Source organism: Lissotriton helveticus, chromosome 3_1 (genome assembly GCF_964261635.1).
Source record: "Lissotriton helveticus chromosome 3_1, aLisHel1.1, whole genome shotgun sequence".
NCBI classification, from domain to species: Eukaryota; Metazoa; Chordata; class Amphibia; order Caudata; family Salamandridae; genus Lissotriton; species Lissotriton helveticus.
In genome coordinates this window covers 452,244,542-452,267,484 of record NC_136061.1, presented here as the reverse complement: position 1 = coordinate 452,267,484, position 22,943 = coordinate 452,244,542, and the positions used below count along the sequence as shown (strand labels likewise).

The following is a 22,943-nucleotide window of genomic DNA, read 5'->3' as shown; positions in this document are numbered from 1 at the left end:
TGTTCCCATTGATTATAACTTAAAACATTTCTAGGTTGTGCAGATTTATGCAAAAAATGGTTACCATAATGGTTATAGCAATACATACTATCATAATTTGTAGAACCTTGCAAATAATCATGTTTTGTAAATTTAGCAGACATTACTAAGTCAGACATCATGTTGTTAATACTTTCGAAGTCCCAATCATCAGCAAATGAGTTTGGTTTTGCAAAGTCACTCAAGGAGATCTTGATTTGGTGTGGATATTTCAGGATCTCGACCGGACCATAAATTTCATAGTCAGTGTTGTCCCAGGCTACCCCACCAGGTATAGGATTGGCTGTGAAGTTGGCTGAAGAAAGTTCTCTTTTCTCGACGTGTGAAGATGTGTGTGGTTTGAGGACCAAGTTGATGTTCTGACTTGCTGTGTCCATTTTAGCATATTTTCCCTCAATGAAGCGTCCCAAAGTAAATACCATGATGAGCCAAAGTATGAGGATAAATGCACCAAAACCCACCCAAAATTCAATCCATGGAGAAACCAGATATGTTTCTTTCAGATGTTTCAAAAGTTCCTTAGCTTTGTCTTTAAAGGATTTTGATGATGGCTGTGTCTTTGATTCACTGAAGCCGTCAGAGGAATCATCGAAGTTGATGAAGTAACCGGATGCAGTTCTGTCAATTGTTCCAATTGGTTCAGGATTTCTCTTTTTTGCATTTTCACTTGGTACTTCAGTATAGATTGGTGTGTCTCTGCTAAATGTCTTTATTTGGGTTTTCAGAGGTCTGAGTTCTATTGCATTGTTGCATAGTCCTTCTTGTTCTTCTTTAGGCGTTTCAAATGTGATGAGCCTTTTTGTTAGGACCTCTGTGCTGGTAGCAAACCTTGGTGTTCTGCTACTTATTGGGAGTCCACTTGGCCTACTGTTTGTTATCGGCCACATGTTGTGGTTTTACCAGGTCGATGGATACAACTCGGTTCTCCTTTTTTCCAGCAAGTGGCGGTAGTACAACTGATCTTGTCCCGTTGACAGACAAGACAGGAACTGCTTTTCTGTAAGAAGGCCCAAATTCCTTCTTTACCGCGATCTTCTCCCTGACTAGATCCCCGACTTTTGGAATCCAGACAGGTCTTGCTGGGACAGGTGGTGATTCTTCAGTGGTCGTTGGCTGTTGTTTCAACTGTATGTTGCTCAGGTCTTTTCTTGTTTTGTTTAAGTCCTGCAAAATAGCCAAACGGTCTTTGACATCAAAGGTTTTTTCTATTACCACTGAAGTCTGACTATCAAGGTCAGAGATCAACATCCTAGTTCCGAATAATAATTCGTACGGACTGAATCCCTTCAGAGAATTTCTTGGCAAGTTATTTAGACTACGTTGGACACTTATTAGATGTTTGACCCACCCAGCTCCCGAACCTAATACCTTTGCCGTTATAGATTGCTTTATGTCACGGTTTTTTCTTTCAACAATTCCGTTCCCCTCAGGGTGAAATGGACAAGAGTACCGCAATTGCACGCCCATGCTGACCATGGCCTCCTTATAAGCCCGAGAGCTAAAAGCAGGACCATTGTCCGAATGCAGCATGCCAATTGCGTATGTGCCGATAAAGACTCGCAAATCTTTTATAACAGTTCTGGCGTCAGCCGTTCGCTGGGGCCACATCCATATGAATCTCGTGCATGAATCCACTGCGACCAAGATATATTTATAGTTACCATCCCTTTGTAAGGGACCGCAGTGGTCTAGATAAACACAGGCTAATGGTTTATCCGAGATTAGAAGGGGCGTCTGTGCTGGACGTCTCACCGTTGATACTTTCATTTTTTGACATATTTCACATGCTAGAACATAGTTCCTTGTTTGTCTTCTCATTTGTGGCCACCAGTATCTCTGTTTTAATAATGATACTGTGGCTGAGACGCCAGCATGAATAGAAGCAAGCCCTTCGTGTGCCGCTATTATTAGTCCTAACCTATGTTCCATGTTTGGAATTGCCCTATCCCCCACTCCAGGGATTCGAGCAAAAGGAACATTGTTTGCATCAGTTATGTATGAGTATTTTACTGGAAAGCCTTTAGAGAGTGGTTCTATCGAATCCTTTTCTGAAGCGCTGACAGCTTGTAAAATTTCGCTGTCTATTTTTGTTTTTGACCGGGTGACGGCAGCTACGGAAGCCGTTTGCACAGCTGCCTTCGCGGCCTCATCGGCCAATGAATTCCCTGCAACGTGAACGCCATCACGTTGATGACTCAGTGTATGTATCACGTGAGTCTTTGGTAGTTCTTTTTGTAAAAGAGCTACTTGTTCCCAGAGCATTTTATGCTTGATTGTGCCACCTTTCGCATCCCTGAATCCGTTCTGAAGCCAGATCTGCAAGTATTCATTATAAGATTGAACGCAATAATACGAATCGCACACTATGAGTGTGGGGAATTCTCGATCGGTATTTTCAAGCGCCATCTTGAATGCTAGTAGTTCAGCTCGCTGAGCTGTACAATCTCCTAGGGATTGTGTTTTAGTGAGGGTTGGTTTAAATTTCCCTTCGTGCCAACGACCTTTAACAATCGCGCACGCAGCACTGTAAGCTTGTTTACCCCCTACTGCGGGTTGTGCTGATCCGTCTGTATATATTATACAGCCGTAGTGATCTAGAGGCAGAATTTCCGTTGGCGGAGGACATTCAAATTCATATTGGAGAAATTCTTGTGTTTTTAAGTAAGGATCAAATTCGTACACCACGTCTGTTGCAGCAAGAGAGTTAGCCCATTGTATCCATCTCGGATGGAGTGCTTTAGCATTTGGAATGCTTGCCTTTGTTACCGCCTCTAAGGCTGGTATTGGTGTCACGATTACTATTCGTTTACCTTGTGCCAGGGCTCGTTCTTTTGCTATAGCTGTCTGTGTTGCTGTAAGAATTTTTTCCGTTGGGCTAAATTTCATTTCAGCCTTAGTGTACAAGTGTGATTTAAATGCAATTGGTACCTTTTCTCCCTCATTAGAGGTCAGGTATGTGAATCCGCATCTCCCTGGGATGACTCGGATCACAAGGTTGCGTGTGTTATCACGTGTTTCTAATTTTGTTTTAATTAGCATGTCTGTTTGTAAGGATCTCAAAATTTCTGTGTGTGTTTGAGTCTAATTGGATCTTTTAAAGTCTGGTTTAATTAGATCATAAAGGGGTTTGACCCTTTCTGCGTAATTTGCAATGTATGTTCTTCCGAAATTTAGGAAGCCTAGAATTGACTGTAGGTTTTTTAGTGTTTTAGGAGCTTGGATTACGGCACATTTCTCTAGGAAATTGTCTGCCAGGCTTTTGCCTTCACTTGATAACTCATATCCTAAGAATAGGACCGTCAGATGGGCAATTCTGGATTTTTTAAAGTTGAATTTGTAACCCTCTGCAGCGAACCCAAGTATTATGGTGTTCACCCTTTTCAAGTGAGTCTCAAGTCATCATCTGTTAAGTAAATGTCATCGACATAAGATAATGCTTCATCATCATATAGTTGTAGTAATTCTGTTACTCTCGCTGAGAATACCCCCGGGCTGTTCTTGTACCCCTGGGCTAACCGACAGAATTGTTTTTGAGTGCCATTTACTGAGAATGCAGTTAAATATCTGCTCTCTGGTGCTATGTTTTGACAAAAGAATCCATTGGAGATGTCCAGGGTTGTTTTGTATTTTTTGCGCACTATGTTATTCATTAGTGCAGCACTGTGTGAGTTTTGCACTGCAAAGGTTTTGCAACATGTGTTAAGGTGTCGGTAATCCAAAACTAGACGATATGAATTGTCTGGTTTGGAGACCGGAAACAAAGGATTGTTCATTTGTGAGGTGCAAGTTTCAATCACCCCCTGGTATTCTAGCTGATCTAGTATTTCATTTACCAGTTTTTTAGCTTCTTGCTTAATTGGGTACTGCCTTTGTGCAGTAGGTTGTGATTTTAACTGGATTTTGTGAGGAGGGGAGTCCTCATCCCATCCTACATGATTTTTATATAAAGCAGGTGCTAAGGCCACTGCCCACTTTCTAGCAAGTGTGTATTTTTTATGAATCGGTATTTGATTCGAGAAGGCAGGCATAATTACTTCTTCGCCATGAGGGCACTCCCTGACAAACTCTGGTGGCCAGTCTTTTTCAGCTAGAAGGATGTCATAGCCTTTGGAGAGGTTATCCCAAAATAGTCCCCTTATTTTCCTAGTCTTATCTCCCTCTATACGTAATGTTATCTCGTATATCTTGTGGGGCTTGCTAACTCTGGTGTCTGCAGTTTCCACTTGAAGGTATTCATTCGTGTCCACTGTCTCCAGATGATTCATAAGGACTTTGCGAGCTATGCTCACCTCTGCTGCGCTGTCTAGCATTGTCTGAGCCCACTCTCCGTTTTTCAGTTGTGTCCTCAGTATTCTCGGCATTTTTAACTACCTTGATACTGGCTACCTTCTTTTTTGGAAATTGTAATTTCTTTTTTTGTTGAGCAGGTTCCTTGTCTTTGGACTTGGCGTGCTCTTCTCTTTGTTCTGATCGTCCTCTTCTTTCCGATTTCTGCGAGGAAGTCTGAAAAGATTGAGAGGGACGTGTATCAATGTCTTGATATCTATCAGGTTTTTTAATATTATCCCTATTTCTAAGGTTATATCTATTCCCAGAGGGGTCACTCTGCGGTGACCTCTGTCTTCGGTTTGGAGATTTTTCTCTTCGCCTAGGAGACCTTCCTCTGGACTGGAATTTCTTTTCTTTAGGATTGGATTGTTTGTTTCCATCCCAGTTCTTTTTTGGTGAATTATTATTAAAAAATATTTTTTCTGGACTTTCAGTCAGTTGCGGTTTTACTGGTATTCCACCTAAACTATCTCTACCTAGTTCTTCATAGGATTTTTCTATGATTCTGGCAATTTCAGCTGGTTGGTCTGCTATATCTGTCTCTTTTAACCTCTGGCGGATCGCCACGTTTGCTGCCTCACCTTTTATGTTGGCTAATAATATAGCCGAGACCTGCTTGAAGTCTTTTAGTAATTTCATACCAAGGGTTAAAGCAGGTTCTGGACCGTATTCATCTTGAATTTGTTTTAGCACATCTGGTATTACCGAAATGGATGGAACACCGTGCGTTTTTGTGTAGATGGAAGCAAAGACTGTACCCCAAGTGTCACAGTCCTCAATGTGTGGTGCGATTCCCATTGGGAGACATATAGTCAGAATCCTGTGTTTTTCTAATGGGGTGGTGTCAGGAAACACCGCCTCTATTTGGGTGATTTTCTGTGCCAACCAGAATGGTATTTGTTCCCGTTTAGCTGGAACTTTACCTAGGCAGGATTGGATGTTCTGTGGTGTAATTTTATTTGTGTTCCCCTGGTGAGGGGTCAGCTGTGGAAGTTTAATCGCTGGCTGAATTGTTGAAGTCCGCATTACATACTGAACTAATTGTCTATGAATTTTTAGTAGTTGTTTTAGCTGTATTAACAGCTCTGCTGCAGGCATTCTTTCGATGTCTGGATGTGGTGTGTATCCGGCTAAGACCGGCCACGTTGCTCCTGGTCTTCCTAAAGGACCGAGCCTTGTAATGTGATTGTTATGTATTAGGGCGCCATCAAATAAGAGCAAATGCTCTTGGAATTTGAGTGGTACTTCCACCTCCTCGAAAGGAGTGTATGTTTCAGGAGGTTCCTCTACTTTGTAATAGTGGAAGTACTTTGTTACAGCATTTGCTGCCGGAAAATGTATCCATGAATAGTATACCTCTGTCTGCCGATATTCATGTGCCTCGATTACGAATATGACTGTGCCACCTCTAGGTGTCAGTCCATTTTCTATAAGTTTTAAGGTTATAGATCTCCTTTTAATGACCGGAATGAGTGTTATATTCGGGTCTGCTGCTTGCATGGTAGCATCAGCATCTGCGAGTTCAGTAGCTAATCTAACTGCCTCTCTTTCTTCATCACTGTCTCCCATTTTACAGACAGGATGGTATTATGTCTATTTGCAGATCAGGTTTCTTTATGGAACAAAGATTAGATGCACAATATTTTGGAACTGTTTATCCTTCAACGTTGACTTGACCAAGAACCATACATAGGAGTTCCCTCCTGCGAGGTTTTGGAGGATATTACCTTTCACCCACTCCAGACGTCTTTGGAGTATTTGGGAAAAGGGGTCTGAGTGAGAAAGCACGACTGAGTTACTCTAAATGTCTTACGTTAGTTTTATCGCCCTTTCCAAACACGTTGGGCGCCATGTAGTGTAGCTCCTATTTTCCCAATAGGCTCTGCGCATTGGAATAGTACCTACAGCAGTAAAGGCCTAGACCAGACGTTAACTAGGTCTACTACTGTCGATACTAGACTTAATTTTTGGGTTTGCCAGCTAAGCTCAGAGTTCGCTAGAAACTTTCTTGAATGTTCAAGGAAGGAATTAACTCCCCTGATTAGACAAGAAGGGATTTAGTTTCTGACAACCATAGAACATGACAACTTTGCTCTCCCCTAATCAAGAGTCAATCTCGAGAGTCGTGTGAGCACAAGGCAATTATTTTACTCAGTCAGTACGTGCATTCTTAGTCTCATCAGAATGTAGAGAAAAGGAAGAGACGGGCGTGTTCAATAAAAAGGTGTTATTTATTGATCAGTCTCTTTTCTCATACATGAGAAATGGATCGACATTATTGCAATACTTATAGTTAAGTAAAGTGCATACATTAAAAGCAATAGTATAAAATAATACTGTAAAAACATTGATATGGTTTCTGAGCCATATGATGTTTAAAATGATTAAAATATATTTACATACACATATACATTTGACTAAACGTACTCAACTGGTGTTTCTAAATACGCCTACCCCGTGTACCTGACCTAAGTCTAATGCGTGGGCGGGAATAGAAAGTTACAGTTTAAGTTAAGTTTGTTTTTGCCAAGTGAATAACTAAAGAATTCTCTGTGAGGGGTTATTCAGTTCTGTACCTGGAATTTAGGATGGATGAGGAATAGTATCTCTTTCTCTGCTCTCGATATTCCAGGCTGCCTGCGAGGGCTGCCCAGAAACGCCGGTGCTGGGTCTCTCGGCTTGAGATAGCAGCGCGTCTCTCAGCGCGTCAGGAAGGCGGGGCTGCTGCCAGCAGGGTCTGCTTCTGCTCTCGGCTTCGGCAAGTATGGCTGCTCCGTCTTGTCACCACGCGTGTGTTTGCATAGGGCAAGGTCGGCAATATTTATACCTTAAAGGTGCCGAGATTGACGTAAGGATGGACATAGATACGTCAATAAAGATGTCATACGACTTGCTCGTTAGCACATTCTTTACTAAAGTTCTCTGTGAAATCAAAAGAATGGCCGCACGGATTATCCAGGTTGTCATAGGTTTGATTTGTTATGAGAACGTCGTATGCCTTATCAGGGGCTGGAGGAATGTCGCTTGTCTAATTAGATCTAAAGCGTTATGACCTAATCAGATAACACGTTCCTGTGCCGTAGTGTGACTGCGTCAGATAACGGTATCTGCATCATGGGGGTTTTCTTGCCTCATGGGCTGACTGTTAGTTAACTTGATAGTTAGTTTAACCAGAATAGGGTCAGGAATAGGGGGACTGATTCAGAACCTATAGAAATACACGACAGAGCACCATAAGGAGTGGGAAACTAACCACCAAACTAGTGCAACATTGTCATCGCAACAGACATACTTTCACGTGGGTTGGACTGGAGAGAGTGATGGGGGATGCCCAGACAGTAGAAAGACGTCTAATCACAAAAGAAGCAAGATGGATATTCCAGGCAAAGAGTGAACAGAAAGGATTGAACAAACTCCTGGAGTGGAATAAGCTACGTTGAGAGATGTTCTTTTGTGGAGGTAACTACTGACTAATGTGTACGTGTAGATCCATCTATACCAGTGTAGCCAGGCGCTCCTCTTAGCCTACTATTGAACAGCCGGGGAATGAAGTACTTAGCACGTACTATAACACATTTAACATATAGAATGACAATTAAATGTCATCAGTGGAAACATATACATTATAATTACTGCCATTTTCCCATTCCTGTGGATAGGTAAACACTACAACCCCCACAGGTAGAATAATAAGTGTAATTCTAAATGCTATTCAAAAACACCGAAACATTGTTGACACCTGTGGTCTAATCCCCTAACATCGCGTGAAAATACACCACAAACTCATATTCCACCATGAGCTCACATTCAATTCTAGAGATGTAAGGAAGCTGGAGTATAAAGATCTATAACACATGGCCACAGTTTATTAAGATATGGATGTACAGATGTGTCCATAAGCCACCCAAGGGAGACATGGTATGAATTTTGAGACCTTCAGCATATGGCCACTGTTCATCAATATATGTGCCACCTCTGTTGTCTCTAACTAATAAAGTTTCATCATAAAACACAATGTTATGGCGAAATCACGCGAGAACTTATGTGAAAACTCCTAAGCGCAGCACTCGGAATGGGATTATACCCAATCTAAGATGGCGTACGCTTCTAGGAGAGTATTAAAACGTTGTAAAGTTAGAAATATGAATACTCCCCCAAACCTCATTAATAGTCGGTTACTAAATACGAGATGTTGCTGGTAATAAACTGAGACACGTGGTATTCGTCGTCACACATTCGCGAGGCTGTGGGCCCTATTTGAACATAATATGTAACTAAAGGGGATATTGGATTAATATCTCGATTTATGACCCCAAATCAAATAAAAATTGGCGAGCTCGTAATATCGTGAGAGTTCGGCGAGACTCTCACAGGCTACATACATAACATTGGCCTGAGACTGCTCTAAAATGGCCGCGGGTATCACATGATTATCCCAGCCAATCAGAGGGCACGAAAACCGGCAGCGCACACTCTAAAGAGATCAGCTGAGAAATGTGCCGGTGTTCGAGTGCTGAGAAGACGCCGGACAGTTATTCTCCACCGGTAATCTTTGCATGGGGTTTGCAGCGTATAACCTTGATAAGCAAGCTTCTAATCACAGGTATAAGAATATTCTTTTAAAGCATAACCCCAGTTTTTGTTTTTGTTTGGTTTAGCAACAGAAACGAAGGGAGACTGGACCCAGCTCACCTATGGGGGCTGTATTCCTTTTAAATTCCTCTTGGCTGGTATGAGAGGCAAGGCTAACTGGGGGGTAACTATTGCATTATATACAGCATCTTGCTTGTTTGACTGTGCAAAATAGCATTGGGAATTGAACAAGGGTGGATAGTAGGTAACCTCGACTATGCATGTTTTATGTTTTAATACAGCACGCAAAGCCCAGTGTCCTTTGCAGGTGCATTTAAATTGGTTTGCCCTGAGGAAATTGCCTGATAGAAACCAAGGCAATGAAACATGTCGGCTGTAAGTAGGGTGTGAATCGATTGGTAGTATTCACATCCTTCTTTTTATTGTTTATATGTGTACTGTATGCAACAAGAAAGGAACACTAGTAAAGTTTTTGTCCTGGTTGCACAGTGGATTATATGTTAAGTGTTAAAGTGTTGTACGTTTTGTTACATATAATTTGTGTTCACTGCACCACTCACTGTCTTTTCTTTGGGTTTAGGACACGTTTCCGTTACGGCTTGATGGCACCAATGATGATAACAGGGCCATCCTGGTGAGTACCAGCCAGGGGTCCCATTGGTGGTGTGCCCGTGAGGTGCCATCTCGCCTTTCTCACCTTTTTCTGTTGTCATTTTAGGTGAATGTGGGTTTTGTGTTTGTCTAAGTTTGTTGATCAGAGTTGGGCTTCCTTTTCTTAATAACGGCAGTAGACTGAGACATCCCCTACTCTAAATCTTTGTAAGAAGAGACATTTGTTGTAATTCATGTACAACTAGTGATGTTTGTAGATCATTAGACGAGAACTGCCTTGAACACTAGGACATTTGCATTTTGGCGATTTACCTAGTGGAGGGCGTCCTAGTTTTCTTTTCCCTCTATACTCCTATCTTGTTCTCACTCATTCTATTAGACCTGAGTGCCGCGTTCGATACTGTGTCACATAACATCTTGCGTAATGCCCTCAGGTCACTTGGGCTCGATAGCATTGCCTTATCTTGGTTTGCCTCATTTCTCAGTGGTCGCACCTTCCAGGTCTTTTCTGCCAAGTCATCATTTAAGATCTGCGCATCAGCACACGGAGTCCCACAGTGGTCCAATTTAAGCCCCTTGCTTTTTAACATCTACGTTAGACCCCTGGCTAAAATCGTGGAGGAGGCAGGATTATCCCTCTACTCGTATGCTGATGATACGCAGATTGTTTTTTCATTGTCCACCACCAAAGACGCTACAACATCTGCCCTACAGTGTGGCCAGCAGTAGACTGAGACATCCCCTACTCTAAATCTTTGTAAGAAGAGAGGTCTGTTGTAATTCATGTACAACTAGTGATGTTTGTAGATCATTAGACGAGAACTGCCTTGAACACTAGGACATTTGCAGTTTGGCCTAATAGAATGAGTGCCACTGTTTCCCCTCGGTCAAGATGTTGCCGCTACTTCTCAGTGACCCCAAGCAGAGTAGTTTCGGTAGAGAAATTGGCTCTGAACCCGGATTGAGAGTAATGGAGATAACCCACTTTTTCTATGTGTTCAGTCAGTTGCGTATAAGTATGTTTTTCCAAAATGCAATGATACTGCAGTTTCCTCATGCTCCTCACCAGAGATGAAAAATGAACTGTCTTATAGCTTACTCCTCAACCTTCTTCAGAGATCCGCCTTCCCCTCACAAAAGCAAATAAAGCATTGCTAGGCAATGGTCAGTCTGATTGAGTCGCTGCCGTCAGGCACTGCCTCCATTAGTCCTCCAGACAGAAACCCCGTCACGCAGTGGAATGCATTACAAGGTGCAATCACTGCCTACATGTTCCTGTGATTATAGTGATGCAAGTAATGTAATGCAGTCAACAGACACAGTTTCTGGCTGAAAGAACCTGTTGTCATAAGTAGATTAAGGGAAATTCATTGCGCACAACTACAATGTCACAACAGTGAACAGATACCTCTGCACTAGTCCCATACACATAGATGCTTTTCTGAGCTTCTTAAATTTAAATCTGATGATTGTGCTCACAGCGAAGAGAGCATACATCTTAATAGTAGGAGTGGGTGAATAATCCCCTTCCACCTGCGGAGTTTGCAGAGTTTTGACCACACCACATTTCGCTTGGAATGTGGACTTCCGGCAAAACTCCACCAACCACCACATGTCAGTATTTTGTTCTTGCATGTGAGAATTTGCATCCCCTAGCATGATTTTTGGGTTCTAGAATGGCTCCCAGGGAGATTTAGCAACACAGGCAGTAGTGGCAGGTTGTGACCGTTCGCATTGATAAAGCTGCCACTCGAGTAGAAAATCTACTCGAGTGGCAGAAAGAAGCAGCACCCTCTGGCATGCCATGTGGTGTCGTATGTGCTAATTTTAAAGCACCAAACAAGCTCCTGGTACTACAAAATCAGTGGAATCAACGCAACATGCCAAATCCCGTCCGCTCCCAGAGGATGTATGACATTACAACGCATGCTTTTACCACGCATGCCTTTACAACGCAGTTTTTACAACGCATGCCTTTACAACGCAAAGCACTTAGGGGTGCTGGATAGTGAATAGTTTAATTTACTATTCCAACTCCAGTCCCCGTGGATAGTAGGGAAGGTGTTGGATAGTAAATTAAATCTATTCCCTATCCTAGAGCGCCCCCCAGCGCTATGCGTTGTAATGACATGTGTTGTAATAGTTGCGTCGTAATGGCACTGCGTGGTAAAAGTTGCGTTGTAAAGGATGTTTCCCCTCCCAGAACTCACAGGGTTATATTGTAACTGTGCAGCATTCCACGAAGTGAAACTCCCCAAGATCCACTCACCTCTTCATAAAAAGGATGGTTAAACATATCCTCTTGTAAACATCTCTATTCACATGCCAAGATGACAGTAGGTTTTATACCCAAACTTACATATATTTATTTGGATTGTGAACCAGGACATTTTGGGGTAAATTATATTCATGCAATGCAGTACACCAACCAAAGTTGCTCTGTTGTGCTGCACTGCATTATGGGAAAAGGTGAGAGCAGCACAGCACCATATTCCAAATTTGGCACAGATTTTCTTTCCCCTGTGTTAGCACACATTAAGCGGTCCTACCCCAAAATATTCAGTATGGAATCATGGGTGTATCTGCGATGTGAAGAATAGAATTTGTACAGGACGGAGAACCTTCCAGTACAAAATACAAAGCTTTGACATAGTACAGTACAGATGCAAATTTGGATATGTTTTGGCAAAACCTTTTCCTAAATTTATGTCAGCCTCGAGAAGGTGTAAATGTTTGGCAAAACACTGTCTATCAATGTTAGTGGGTAGGGATTTTCATCAAACACTTGCATCAAATACCCATGCACTACCCATGATACGCTCTGTTCACACAATTAGCACAAATGGTTGCTTTTTGTTACTTTGAGGCTACTTCCCATCACAAAACTTGCTTTTCGATGAAATGCAAATCCCACACCAAAACTTCACACCAGTTTGTGTCAGTTTTGTGACTCATACCCAGTGCAAAGTGAAGATAAATTTGACCCTTTGTGCTTAAAAATTATTACAATGTGCAATTAGCAGAGCCCTAGCAGCAGGCCCCAGGCGCATGGCTTACTGCAATGAATTAGTTGAAACCATTCTGGAGGGAGATTGGGTGGCTTGGAGCTGAGGGGAACTTTTCACTGCAAGGAAGCACTAACTGCAATGACCTTGGTAATGAGGGGAATGATTTCAAAGCTCATCCGGTAGGTTTTGCTCTTCTGAAGGACAAGGCATCGTTTATCAGCCTGGTCTTAGATCCTTGGTAAACTGAGAGGGGGACGTGGCTTGCGCGCCGCTGCAGTATGGCGGGTCGCGCTTGAGCTCCGTGGCAAGTCTGGCCCGTTGAGCTGCTATCTCCGTGTTCAGCTGCCCCTACCGGCGGAAAAGACACCATTCGGCACCGGAGCATGAGGAGCGCTGCCTGAAGGTGTTTTCCTGTGCGTCTGGCCACCGGCTGCATGACTTCTGCTGATTTCCTCAGAGGCGCTCGTTTACCTTACGAGCGGCCGCCATCTTCCCGCTCTCCGCGCTGATTTCTCTTCTCCTCAGAGGCGCCGCCTGGGATACAATATTGCAATTTGTGGCGGATGTTCCTTTCGTCTTCACAATGATGCCTGCAATTGGTAACATTTATAATTTTTTTTCTGCTGTATCTTTGCTGCCTGGCTGGGATTAAGCTGTCCACGCGCTGTTTCTCTCAGGGCAGCTCTCTCATGTGGTATGACTCTTCTTCCTACGAGCTCATTACTGTGCTCCCCTGCGTTTTTGTAGCTGTGTTATTTCTTGCTACTTGTCTGCCTTGCATATAAGTCCGCCGCTATTCATATTTTAGCGCCATTTCAGCTCAGTGTGCTATATCTATATTTTTTATGGTATAGTCTGCGCAGTTTTTCCTCTCTTTTTTTTTCCTCAAGTGGTTGTGCATTTTTTTCTGGAGGCTGCTTCTTTATGGCTGCGACTATGGGGCGTTCTTTGACCAATAAAGACTCAAAAGATGTTGGCACGTCATTGAAAAGGCTTAAGTCACTGTCTCCTACGCCTGACCCTCCTCAGTCAGAGGCCGCTTCAACGCTGGACACCATTTTGGCGCGCCTCAATGAAGTACATGATATTGCGCAGTCCACGAAAACAAACACGGATTTATTACAAGTGGAGGTGGCTGCTATCAGAAATGACTTTAAGGCCCTCTCTCTTCGTGTATCCGCTACCAAATCACGAATCAGTTGTGCAGAGGATGGTGTCCAAAAACACTCCAGATCCCTCAACCACTTGGAGCGCTCCATGGCGGCATTGCGCAGAGACTTAACTGAGCAGGAGGACCGTAATCGTAGATCTAACCTACGCATTTTTGGTCTGCCGGAAGATTCAGAGAAGTCATCCTCATCTATGATAGAGTTCTTATCTCATTGGATTCCGGATACCTTACAAATTTCTTTCCACAGAGACTTTGAAATTGAAAGAGCACACCGTGTTCCTACGTTTCGGTCTAAGACAGCTACCCAGCCGAGAGCAATCATTTTTAAACCATTGCGGCATCAGCATACTGAACTGATTCTCTCTCATATGCGGAAAGCTAAACAAGTCTTTTGGGATGGTCACAGGATCTCCATTTCTCAGGACTTTGCCAGGGATACGGTTATAAGGAGAAAAGGATTCCTGAATCTTCGAAAACGTCTTTCTGAGATGGGTATTCCCTTCTCGTTTTCTGGTCCATCGAAATTCCGCATCACTTATAAAGGACGTTCTAGAATTTTCGAGGAGCCGGCTGATCTAACTACCTTCTTGGACAACCAGCTGGAGATCGAGATGGAGATTCAAAAGGCGACTTCACAGGCTCCTGGTGCCTCGGGCACTTGAACTATCTCCTTCTTTTTCTCTGGATGTATTTTTCTGTAGGACTGGTTTCCTCTTCTCTTCTGGTCGGCTTCTTGGCCAACCTTAACTTCCATGGATGTTCATGATCTTTTTCTGTTTTTTTGTGTTTCCACTCATGTTTGTTCTATTCTTCTTTCTGGCATCCACAATTGTTCGTTCCTTTTATAGCTCTCTTTCTCTTGGTACCTCTTAGTATCTCTTTACAGCTTTTATTCTTCGTCTATTTTCCTCCACTTCTCCAACTTGTTGTTCTTTATTCTTTCTCTTTTACTCAACTTATTCTGTATCTTTCACTTGTCTTCAATTCTTCTTCTCTCTCACATACTTTTCTATTTTCTTGCTGCCTATCTCTTACCAGTTACGTTGCTTTTTCTGGTAGGGAGCACTCTCTACCCTTCTTTTTTTTTTTTTTTTTTCTCCTTCTATTCTGCTCTCTTCCTACCCTCTTCCTCCACATATTTACTGTTATTTTATATTGATGTAGTGTATTTACTGACCATGTAGTTATTTGTTTCGGATCTACATATTGCTTGTATTGCTTGTTTTGCATTAATCTAATGTTCATAGTTTTCCTCATGTTTTTCTTTTTCTTATCTGTTTTCTACTAGTATTTAGGAATATAGTTATGTTTCTCGACATTGACTGTTCTTTAACTGTGTTTATACAATATCTTAGTTAGAGTATGTATATTTACATTATTAAGCTGCTTTGTGGTATTGCTTTTGATTGTTACCAATTTGTTCTTTTTTTTCCTGCTATCCGATTATTGTAGTTTTTGGGGCTATTGTTCTCAACTGTTTTTTAGGCTTGTTCGGGTACCTTGCTTGCCTTTCCACGTTCTCCCTAGTATGATGTGGGCCTTTTTTAGGCCTCCCCTCCTGCTTCTCCTCTCCTTCCTCTTTTCTCTCCTTTCTTCTCTTCTTTCTTTCTCTTTTTCTTGGATTCCTCACATAGACGCTCCCATACTATTTCTTTTGTTTGCTGACTGGCTCCTTGTATTCATGATGTTCGTCCTCTTTCTGTCATTCAGGTCGTCTTTTTTCTATTTTTATGTTTCCCTATGCCAGGTTTAAATGTATTATCCCTTAATGTTAAGGGTTTAAATCACCCGGTGAAGAGGTCGAAAATCTTAGACTACTGTAAGTCTTTGTCTTCTGATTTGGTTCTTTTTCAAGAGACCAAGGTTACTAACAAAGAGGCGTTGTTTTTAAGGAAGGAGTGGGTTTCGGATGTTTGCTGTTCTGATGCCCTTGGTAAACGCAATGGAGTCATTACGCTGGTTTCAAAGAATTCTGGTTTATCGATACTGTCTTCCGATCATGATTCGGAGGGTCGCTAGCTGTTGTCTAAATTGTCGGATGGACAGCATGATCTGTATGTGATGAATATCTATGCTCCTAACGTTGATGATCCATCCTTCTGGAAATCGGTCACTACAAAATTAAATGACACCCCGCACTCTGGTAATTTCATTGTTGGTGGAGATTTCAACTTACCAATGGATCCTCTTTTAGACAGGAATTCTGCCTTTCAGTTTCGTCCTCCTAAATCTCACAAACAAATGATCAACATGTGCTCCATTATTCATCTTCAAGATATTTGGCGTCTTCATAATCCCACTGGTAGTGATTTTTCTTTCTTCTCCTCGCCTCACTCTTCCTTCTCTCGTATTGACTATCTCCTGGTTCATTCTTCTCTTGTTTCATCTTCCTCCTCTCCGCTTATACATCCTATTTTGATCTCTGATCACGCTGCTGTAACTTTTACGTTGTCATCCTTTGCCCCTAAATCACGTGCTCGTTCGTGGAGATTAAATACCGAAGTATTGCATGATCCGTCTCAGGTTCATGAGTTTTCGGAAGCTATAGATACCTTTTTCCATGAAAACGAAGGTTCTGTTTCTTCCCCAATTATTCTTTGGGACTCCTTTAAATGCACTTTCCGTGGTCAAGTTATTAAATGTATGTCCAAACGTAATGCAGATATTAAAAAGGAACTTACGGATTTGTCTTCTGCTATAAAATCTCTGGAAGCTTCCTTTAGGCACTCTAAGGATCCAACTTGTTTACAACAAATAAAACTACTAAAATACAAATATAATACCATTGTTACTAAACGAGCTTATATTGGGGTGCAAGCTCAAAAATCCAAGAAGCTATTATTAAAAAATCGGGCTGGGAAACTTTTGGCGGCTACGTTAAAATTTCAGGATTTTTCTTTCAAATCTTCGCAAATTTCTTCCATTACTGACCACACAGGATCTAAGAAATTCCAAACAGGGGAAATTCTTGAAGTTTTTCGTGATTTTTATAATAAGTTGTATACTCCTTCTACTCATTCCTCTTTTGAACAATGTCGAGATTTTTTAAATTCAGTTCCGATTCAATCGGTCTCTGATGCTGATCGCTCTATTTTGAACAAGCCTATTTCTCCCGACGAAATCGTTTCTGCGATTAAAGCTACTCGTTCTGGCAAGGCTCCAGGCCCTGATGGTTATCCCATTTTATTTTATAAAACTTTTCTTCCTACGCTTGTCCCCAAATTGAAATCTGTCTTTGATTCCTTTGTTAAGGATGGAGCTGTTTCTGGTACGGCTGCCGAGGCTACCATAGTGGTGCTCCCGAAGGAAGGGAAGGACCATTCGGATCCTAAAAACTTCCGACCTATTTCTCTCCTTAACATGGAAGCTAAGATTTTTGCTAAAATCCTGGCCAGAAGGTTAGAATCCTTTATCCCTCATCTTGTGCACCCTTCCCAAACTGGTTTTGTGAAAGGACGTCTTGCGCGAGACAATGTCCGCACATTCTGTCATATTCTCGGGGCTGCTAAACGATCTCATCTTCCCGCCGCGGCTGTGGCCCTGGATGCGGAAAAGGCCTTTGATAAGGTCTCTTGGCCTTTTCTTCGTGCTGTTTTGTGTGCGCATAACCTAGGTGACTTTTTCATTAATATGGTGATGTCCTTATATTCTCAACCTAAAGCTAACATTAGAGTCAATGGTGCTACATCTTCGTTTTTCAATCTTCATCAGGGCACCAGACAGGGATGTCCTTTATCCCCACTTTTATTCCTACTTTCTATTGATCCCCTTCTTCGTTTGATTGAGTTACACCCTGACATCAAAGGTTTTTCTTTTGGGCCTCACTGTATTAAAACTGCTGCGTACGCAGATGATGTTCTCATCTTTTCAGATGATATCGCTTTGGTAATCCCTGCTATCTCTGATACCATTTCTTTATTCTCTTCGGTTTCAGGGTATACCCTCAATAAAGATAAGACGGAACTGTTCCCTTTGAATGCATATTGTTTCTCTTCCCATATGGGCTCAGCGGGCTTTAAATGGCAACCTACACACCTGAAGTACTTAGGAATTTATTTTTGTTCTACTCTGTCTGCCACCGCTGCCTATAATGAATCCCAGACTATCCTTAAAGTGCGTCGTCTTCTGGATACATGGTCTCCGAAACATATTTCATGGTGGGGTCGCCTTCAGACTCTCAAAATGATGATTACGCCGATTATTAACTTTGTTTCATCCATGATTCCCCTCAAATTGTCAGATTCCTTCTTTCGCGAAATTGATACTCTGACTTCTAAATTTTTGTGGAATGACAAACGTGCTCGCCTTGCATACAAATTTTTGCGTCGTCCTTGTGATATGGGAGGTTGTAATTTTCCTGACTGGGAACAATACCAAATTGCCTTTTTGGCCTCTCAAGGTGCTTTATGGTTCTCTCCGCCGGCTCTTCACGTTCCCTCTTGGCTGCTCATAGAACAGGAACTAGCATCCCCTTTGCCTCCCGCCTCTTTTTGCACCACTTCTACTTTCCATATCCTGTTTTCCCGTACTATTATTCTTGATACAATTGCTGCGGTCAGGAAAGTAGATAAGAAGGTGGCGATTCCTTTGCATAAAACTAGGTGGTCATCTATCTGGCGAAATTCCAAAATTAAGCTTATCATTACTCCAACTCTCATGTCCTATTGGGCACGTAAAGGGATTTCTCTTGTCCACCATCTCTATGGTGTTTCTGATGAACCATTACCCTTCTCTACCTTGGCTCGAAAGCATTCTTTAACAAACCTGGATTTTTATACTTTTCTTAAAATTAAGGTGGCCATTGCTAAAGTGCGTCTTCATCCTACTTCCTCTACAATCTCACTCTTTCAGCTATGGATTAAATCTGGGCATGTCGCCTCCAAACTTTATAAATTTTTGTCTTCTGCTTCACTTCCTGCACAGACCGTTGCTCAACAAAAATGGCTACATCATTTTGACCATGCTATTACGGAGCATATTTCCCCTGATACCTGGCAATCAATTGGTAAATTTTCTCTCCGTAATAAGATCGCACCTTCCTTAATGCAGTCTAAGTTTTTCTCTATTAATCTTCTCCATTGGACACCTGTACGTCTTCATTCGCTTAACCTTAAAGATGATAATTTATGTTGGAGCTGCGGTTTGGAGGCGGGCGACTTTCCTCATATGTTTTTCCATTGCTCCTTGCTTCAACCTTTTTGGAACCTCATCCAGAAGCATCTCTCTCTTATCTTTGGTTGTGAGCTCCAACTTTCCTTCCCCTTAATCTTGCTAGGTCCACTGGCGGCCCCTACTCCTCTCCCTTTAGATCCATTGGAGTTGCAGTTGTTAGATCTTCTCCTGACTGTCGCGGTGAAAATTATTCTTATGGAGTGGAAATCCTTTTCATCGGTTTCCTATCATACGTGGTGGGCTTGGGTCTCCTTTTTACGCAGTGCACACACTTCAGTTGATCAAGCTCACCTCTCTCCATCTATTTCTAGTGGGGTGTGGCAGGCTTTGGATGATTATATGGAGTTGTCTTCCACAGGGTTGGTTCCTCAGTTTCCTTTTGATGTATTGGCATAATTATTGTTTCTTATTGGTCTCTGGGCTGGGGTTGTCCTGTGGGAATCCGTCTTTTTTCTCTTTCTTCTTCTCTTCTTTCTTTCCTGTCTTCTTTTCCCATTCATCCTCTCTTCACTCTTTCTCTTTTCTCCTCTCTTTTCTTTTCTGTTTCCTCCCCTATCCCCTTCTCCACATTTTGATAAGTGATACGTTTGTTTTATTGCCTTGATAGAGGCTTTTACTTGAATGCAATTTATATCTCTCATGGGCTAATGTCCCTTGTGTATATATATTCTCTTAGTTTACATATTACTTTTAGCCTTTTTTGCACATGTCTCTTGCATCGAGTGTATCACTTGTATTGTATTTCCTATTCATTATCCTTACCGTTATTCTCATTAATAAAATTTTCTTGAAATAAAAAAAAAAAAAAAAAAAGATCCTTGGTAAACTGAGTCTATACTACGATGTAGTAGTAAAGTTCATCACTAGTCACCTATTCAGTCAGTGGAAGAAGGGAAATGAGAGTAATCTTCTGAGCAGTACTGGCTGCTTGACTTCACCCATTATCTATGGGGTGAGTTAAATTTCAAAATTATATACAAGACTTATTTTTCTCATGTTTGCTTAGGTGGGTAAATGGCAATAGCCAATGGTCATAGCTAAAGGCCTGGTTGGCTAAGTCTTCTGGCATAGGCATCTCTATATAAGCATTTCATACCACTAATTTTTTTAAGTGATATTGTCACCATTACACCCCTTGAAAGGCACCTATCTTTTACATGAAACATAATTCATGCACATCGATGCATTCCATAATTTCACCAAATATTTTGAGATCTATTTAACTACATTTCTAAATAGACAATGTGTTGCCCAGTTTTGATATTTCTGCATTACTTTGCTTAAAATTTGTGTTCATCAGCATTGTGGTCGTGTATAGCTCTGAGGCTCGGTATTATTGAAAAGCTGATAGAACTCATCTCCTAGTGAGAGGCTTACCATGAAATACAGTAAAAATTGTCGCATGCTCTGTCCTTCACGCATCACTGGGATGTGTGAATACATTGTTAATGAAATTAACATGCATAGTATATAGCCTAGAGTGCACTAGAAGTCACAGCCAATGTTAACTATAGAATGGGGAGCCTATCCCTAATAATGAAGCATCAATTACTGTTGTGTCTCAATACCCTACCCCACGACTATTTCTAGGGTTGATCAGCCGGTTGCTAAGCACATTGGTAAGCTAAGACTTTTTTCTGTCAACAAACTAAGAATATATAGGGGAATACAGGTCATCCTTTGACGACTTAGACTCAGGATGCTTCGGCTATTGGCTGGGGCATTGTCAATCAGCCCACAAGCGTATTTTAGTCTCAGCGTCTTTCTACTGGCTGTTTGAAACTATTCTCTCTCATCTAATGGGACGCATGAGGGGCTATTGTACATCTAAAATGCTTGGTCATTCATCATACATTCACTATCAATTTCTGATTAGCACAGTAACCAATCACACATCTGCCCTGCTGCTGAGCCGCAGCTGACATTGTGATTGCACCTGATTACCCTTCTACCCTACCACCAGAATGCTCTCAGTTCACTGCTTCCTTACTGTGTACCCGCGGCACTGCTTTAATCCCCACTTGGTGCCTTCTATCCCCTGCGAGCGGCTACTACTGAGACATCCTAGCAGCTGCTGCCCGCTGCAAAAGAACATTGGTAACTCCAGTGAGTGTGGCCTATAAATCACTATCTGAACCAGACCTGTTGGATTTACAAGAACGGTGGAACACACATGGATCCCTCTCAGCAATGATTTCCCAAAATACTCAACGTAGAACTTTTGTTTGAAGGAAAGTGTTAAATGGTGTGATTTAATTTTGTTTTTGCTATTTTTTGCATACTTTTTTATTGAAAGAATGGATGAGATAATCTACAATCCACAATTAAATAATTAAATGTACAGAAAAACAATAGACATGCCAAAAATATCAAACACTCTTTGACCGCTTAAGTCAGTCACTCAGAAAGCTACATCACCCTAAAGACAAAGAAAGGGATGGTGGGTGGGAGTTGGGATAGAGGAGCCAGGAAGATGAAAACTGTGAGGGGAAAAGTCTAAAAAGAGTAGGCAGTTTTGCGCTTTCGATGCGTCACTTTTTGTGACGCATCGGCGGCGTAAAACATGCCTCCTGTTGCGCACTAAGCAGATGCGTCACGTAAGACTGACGCAGGCCCGGCTTTCCCCATGTGAAAGGACGCATGGCTGGAGTTGCGTCACTTTTGTGACACACTCCAGCAATGCGTCACTTTTGCGCTTACAGATACGTCAGAAATACTGACGTATCTGTACCTCCTTGCGACATGATGCGTCATACATTAAATATGACGCATCAGGTATGTTGCAAGGAGTGCGCACTGAGAAGTGACGCATCGCTGCTTTCATGCAGCGATGCGTCATTTCTCATAAATGAGGCCCTGTGTATTTAGCAGGTACGAGAGGAGATATAAGGGTGAGCACTGCGAGAAATACAAAGAGCGATCTTTCCCGGAACGCATGCAGTCAATCTCATTGGTGACTTAGAAAAATTGTCTCTGACAAGCATTGCAACCTATCCTGTCCTGCTTCCACCTGTCCATAAGATTGTAACAAATAATGCAATTATGGCACAGTGCTCTAGGAAAGGCTAAATACGTTTTTCTTTGAGCTATGAGCACCTACATCAGAAACGTGTACAAATGAACTGTTCAAAGCAACTTAATCTATCTTAGCCATCTGTATTACAACATAAGGTAACAATTAACTCTGTTTATCAAACCCTTGAGGGATCCTAACAAATGAGTAATTGATATTATAGCGACATCCGGGACAATAATACTTGAGGAATTTCTAAAGCTAAAGCCCGACATGTTGCCTTACCTTTCCCATGTTGGCTGGTGTCAGTGAAGCTGTGTACTCAGTACTCAGAGGCCCCAGCCCTTTTATACACCGTGGGCACAAACGCTGAAGTCTGGAAACAATGAACCTCGCTCAAGCCCTGAAAGGGAATGTATAGCTTTCTGTATTGTTGCACTGTAATTGAGAACAGTCTTCTTTTTCAGATTCTCTTTTTCTGTTTTTGCTTATTGTGGGTTAAAGCTAACTGCTGACACTTTGCGTAGAATACAGGTTTCTGGAACCATTTTGACAGCCCCTGAGCAAAACAAAGTTAAATATTCCTGGAAGCCTAACACATGGAGAACGTTTTCATATGTTGAATGTGTTCATAGAGCTTGAAGGGAAACATTTATTGTTTTGTCATAGCGAGGTCTGATACTTTGTTAGTCGATTCTTAAATCCCTAAATTAAAGGTTTTCATACCATTTTTATTCGATAACCAAATATGTTAAACTGAAATAAGAGGATTTGGTCATTCAAGATCCCACAGATAGTGTGGCTCACTGGTTAGAGGAGGCAGACCTGGAAGCAGAGGTCAGCCCGGGACTAGGGTTCAATTCCCGGCTCGGCGGGGTCTTGAGTCCTAAAATGTCCATGGACTCGACAATTCTCGCTCCGGTGCCTACTCGATTCATGGGTTCACACTCTGCGACTCTGGGCAATAGCTTGCTTATTCTCCACAACGGCCCCTCGCGGCGGGATG

The 22,943-nt window shown here is 42.1% G+C and overlaps 1 protein-coding gene across 1 annotated transcript in view; it reads right to left on the bottom strand.

The window, feature by feature from the left end:
• LOC144824599 (gamma-crystallin-1-like) overlaps nt 1–22,240 on the bottom strand; it is a 49,068-nt gene extending 26,828 nt beyond the window's left edge. The window contains exon 1 of the mRNA XM_078683652.1: nt 22,223–22,240. Within this exon, the coding sequence (XP_078539778.1) occupies nt 22,223–22,231 (9 nt within the window). The 5' untranslated portion in view covers nt 22,232–22,240. The remainder of the gene's footprint in view (nt 1–22,222) is intronic.
• Between the last annotated feature and the right edge of the window lie 703 nt (nt 22,241–22,943).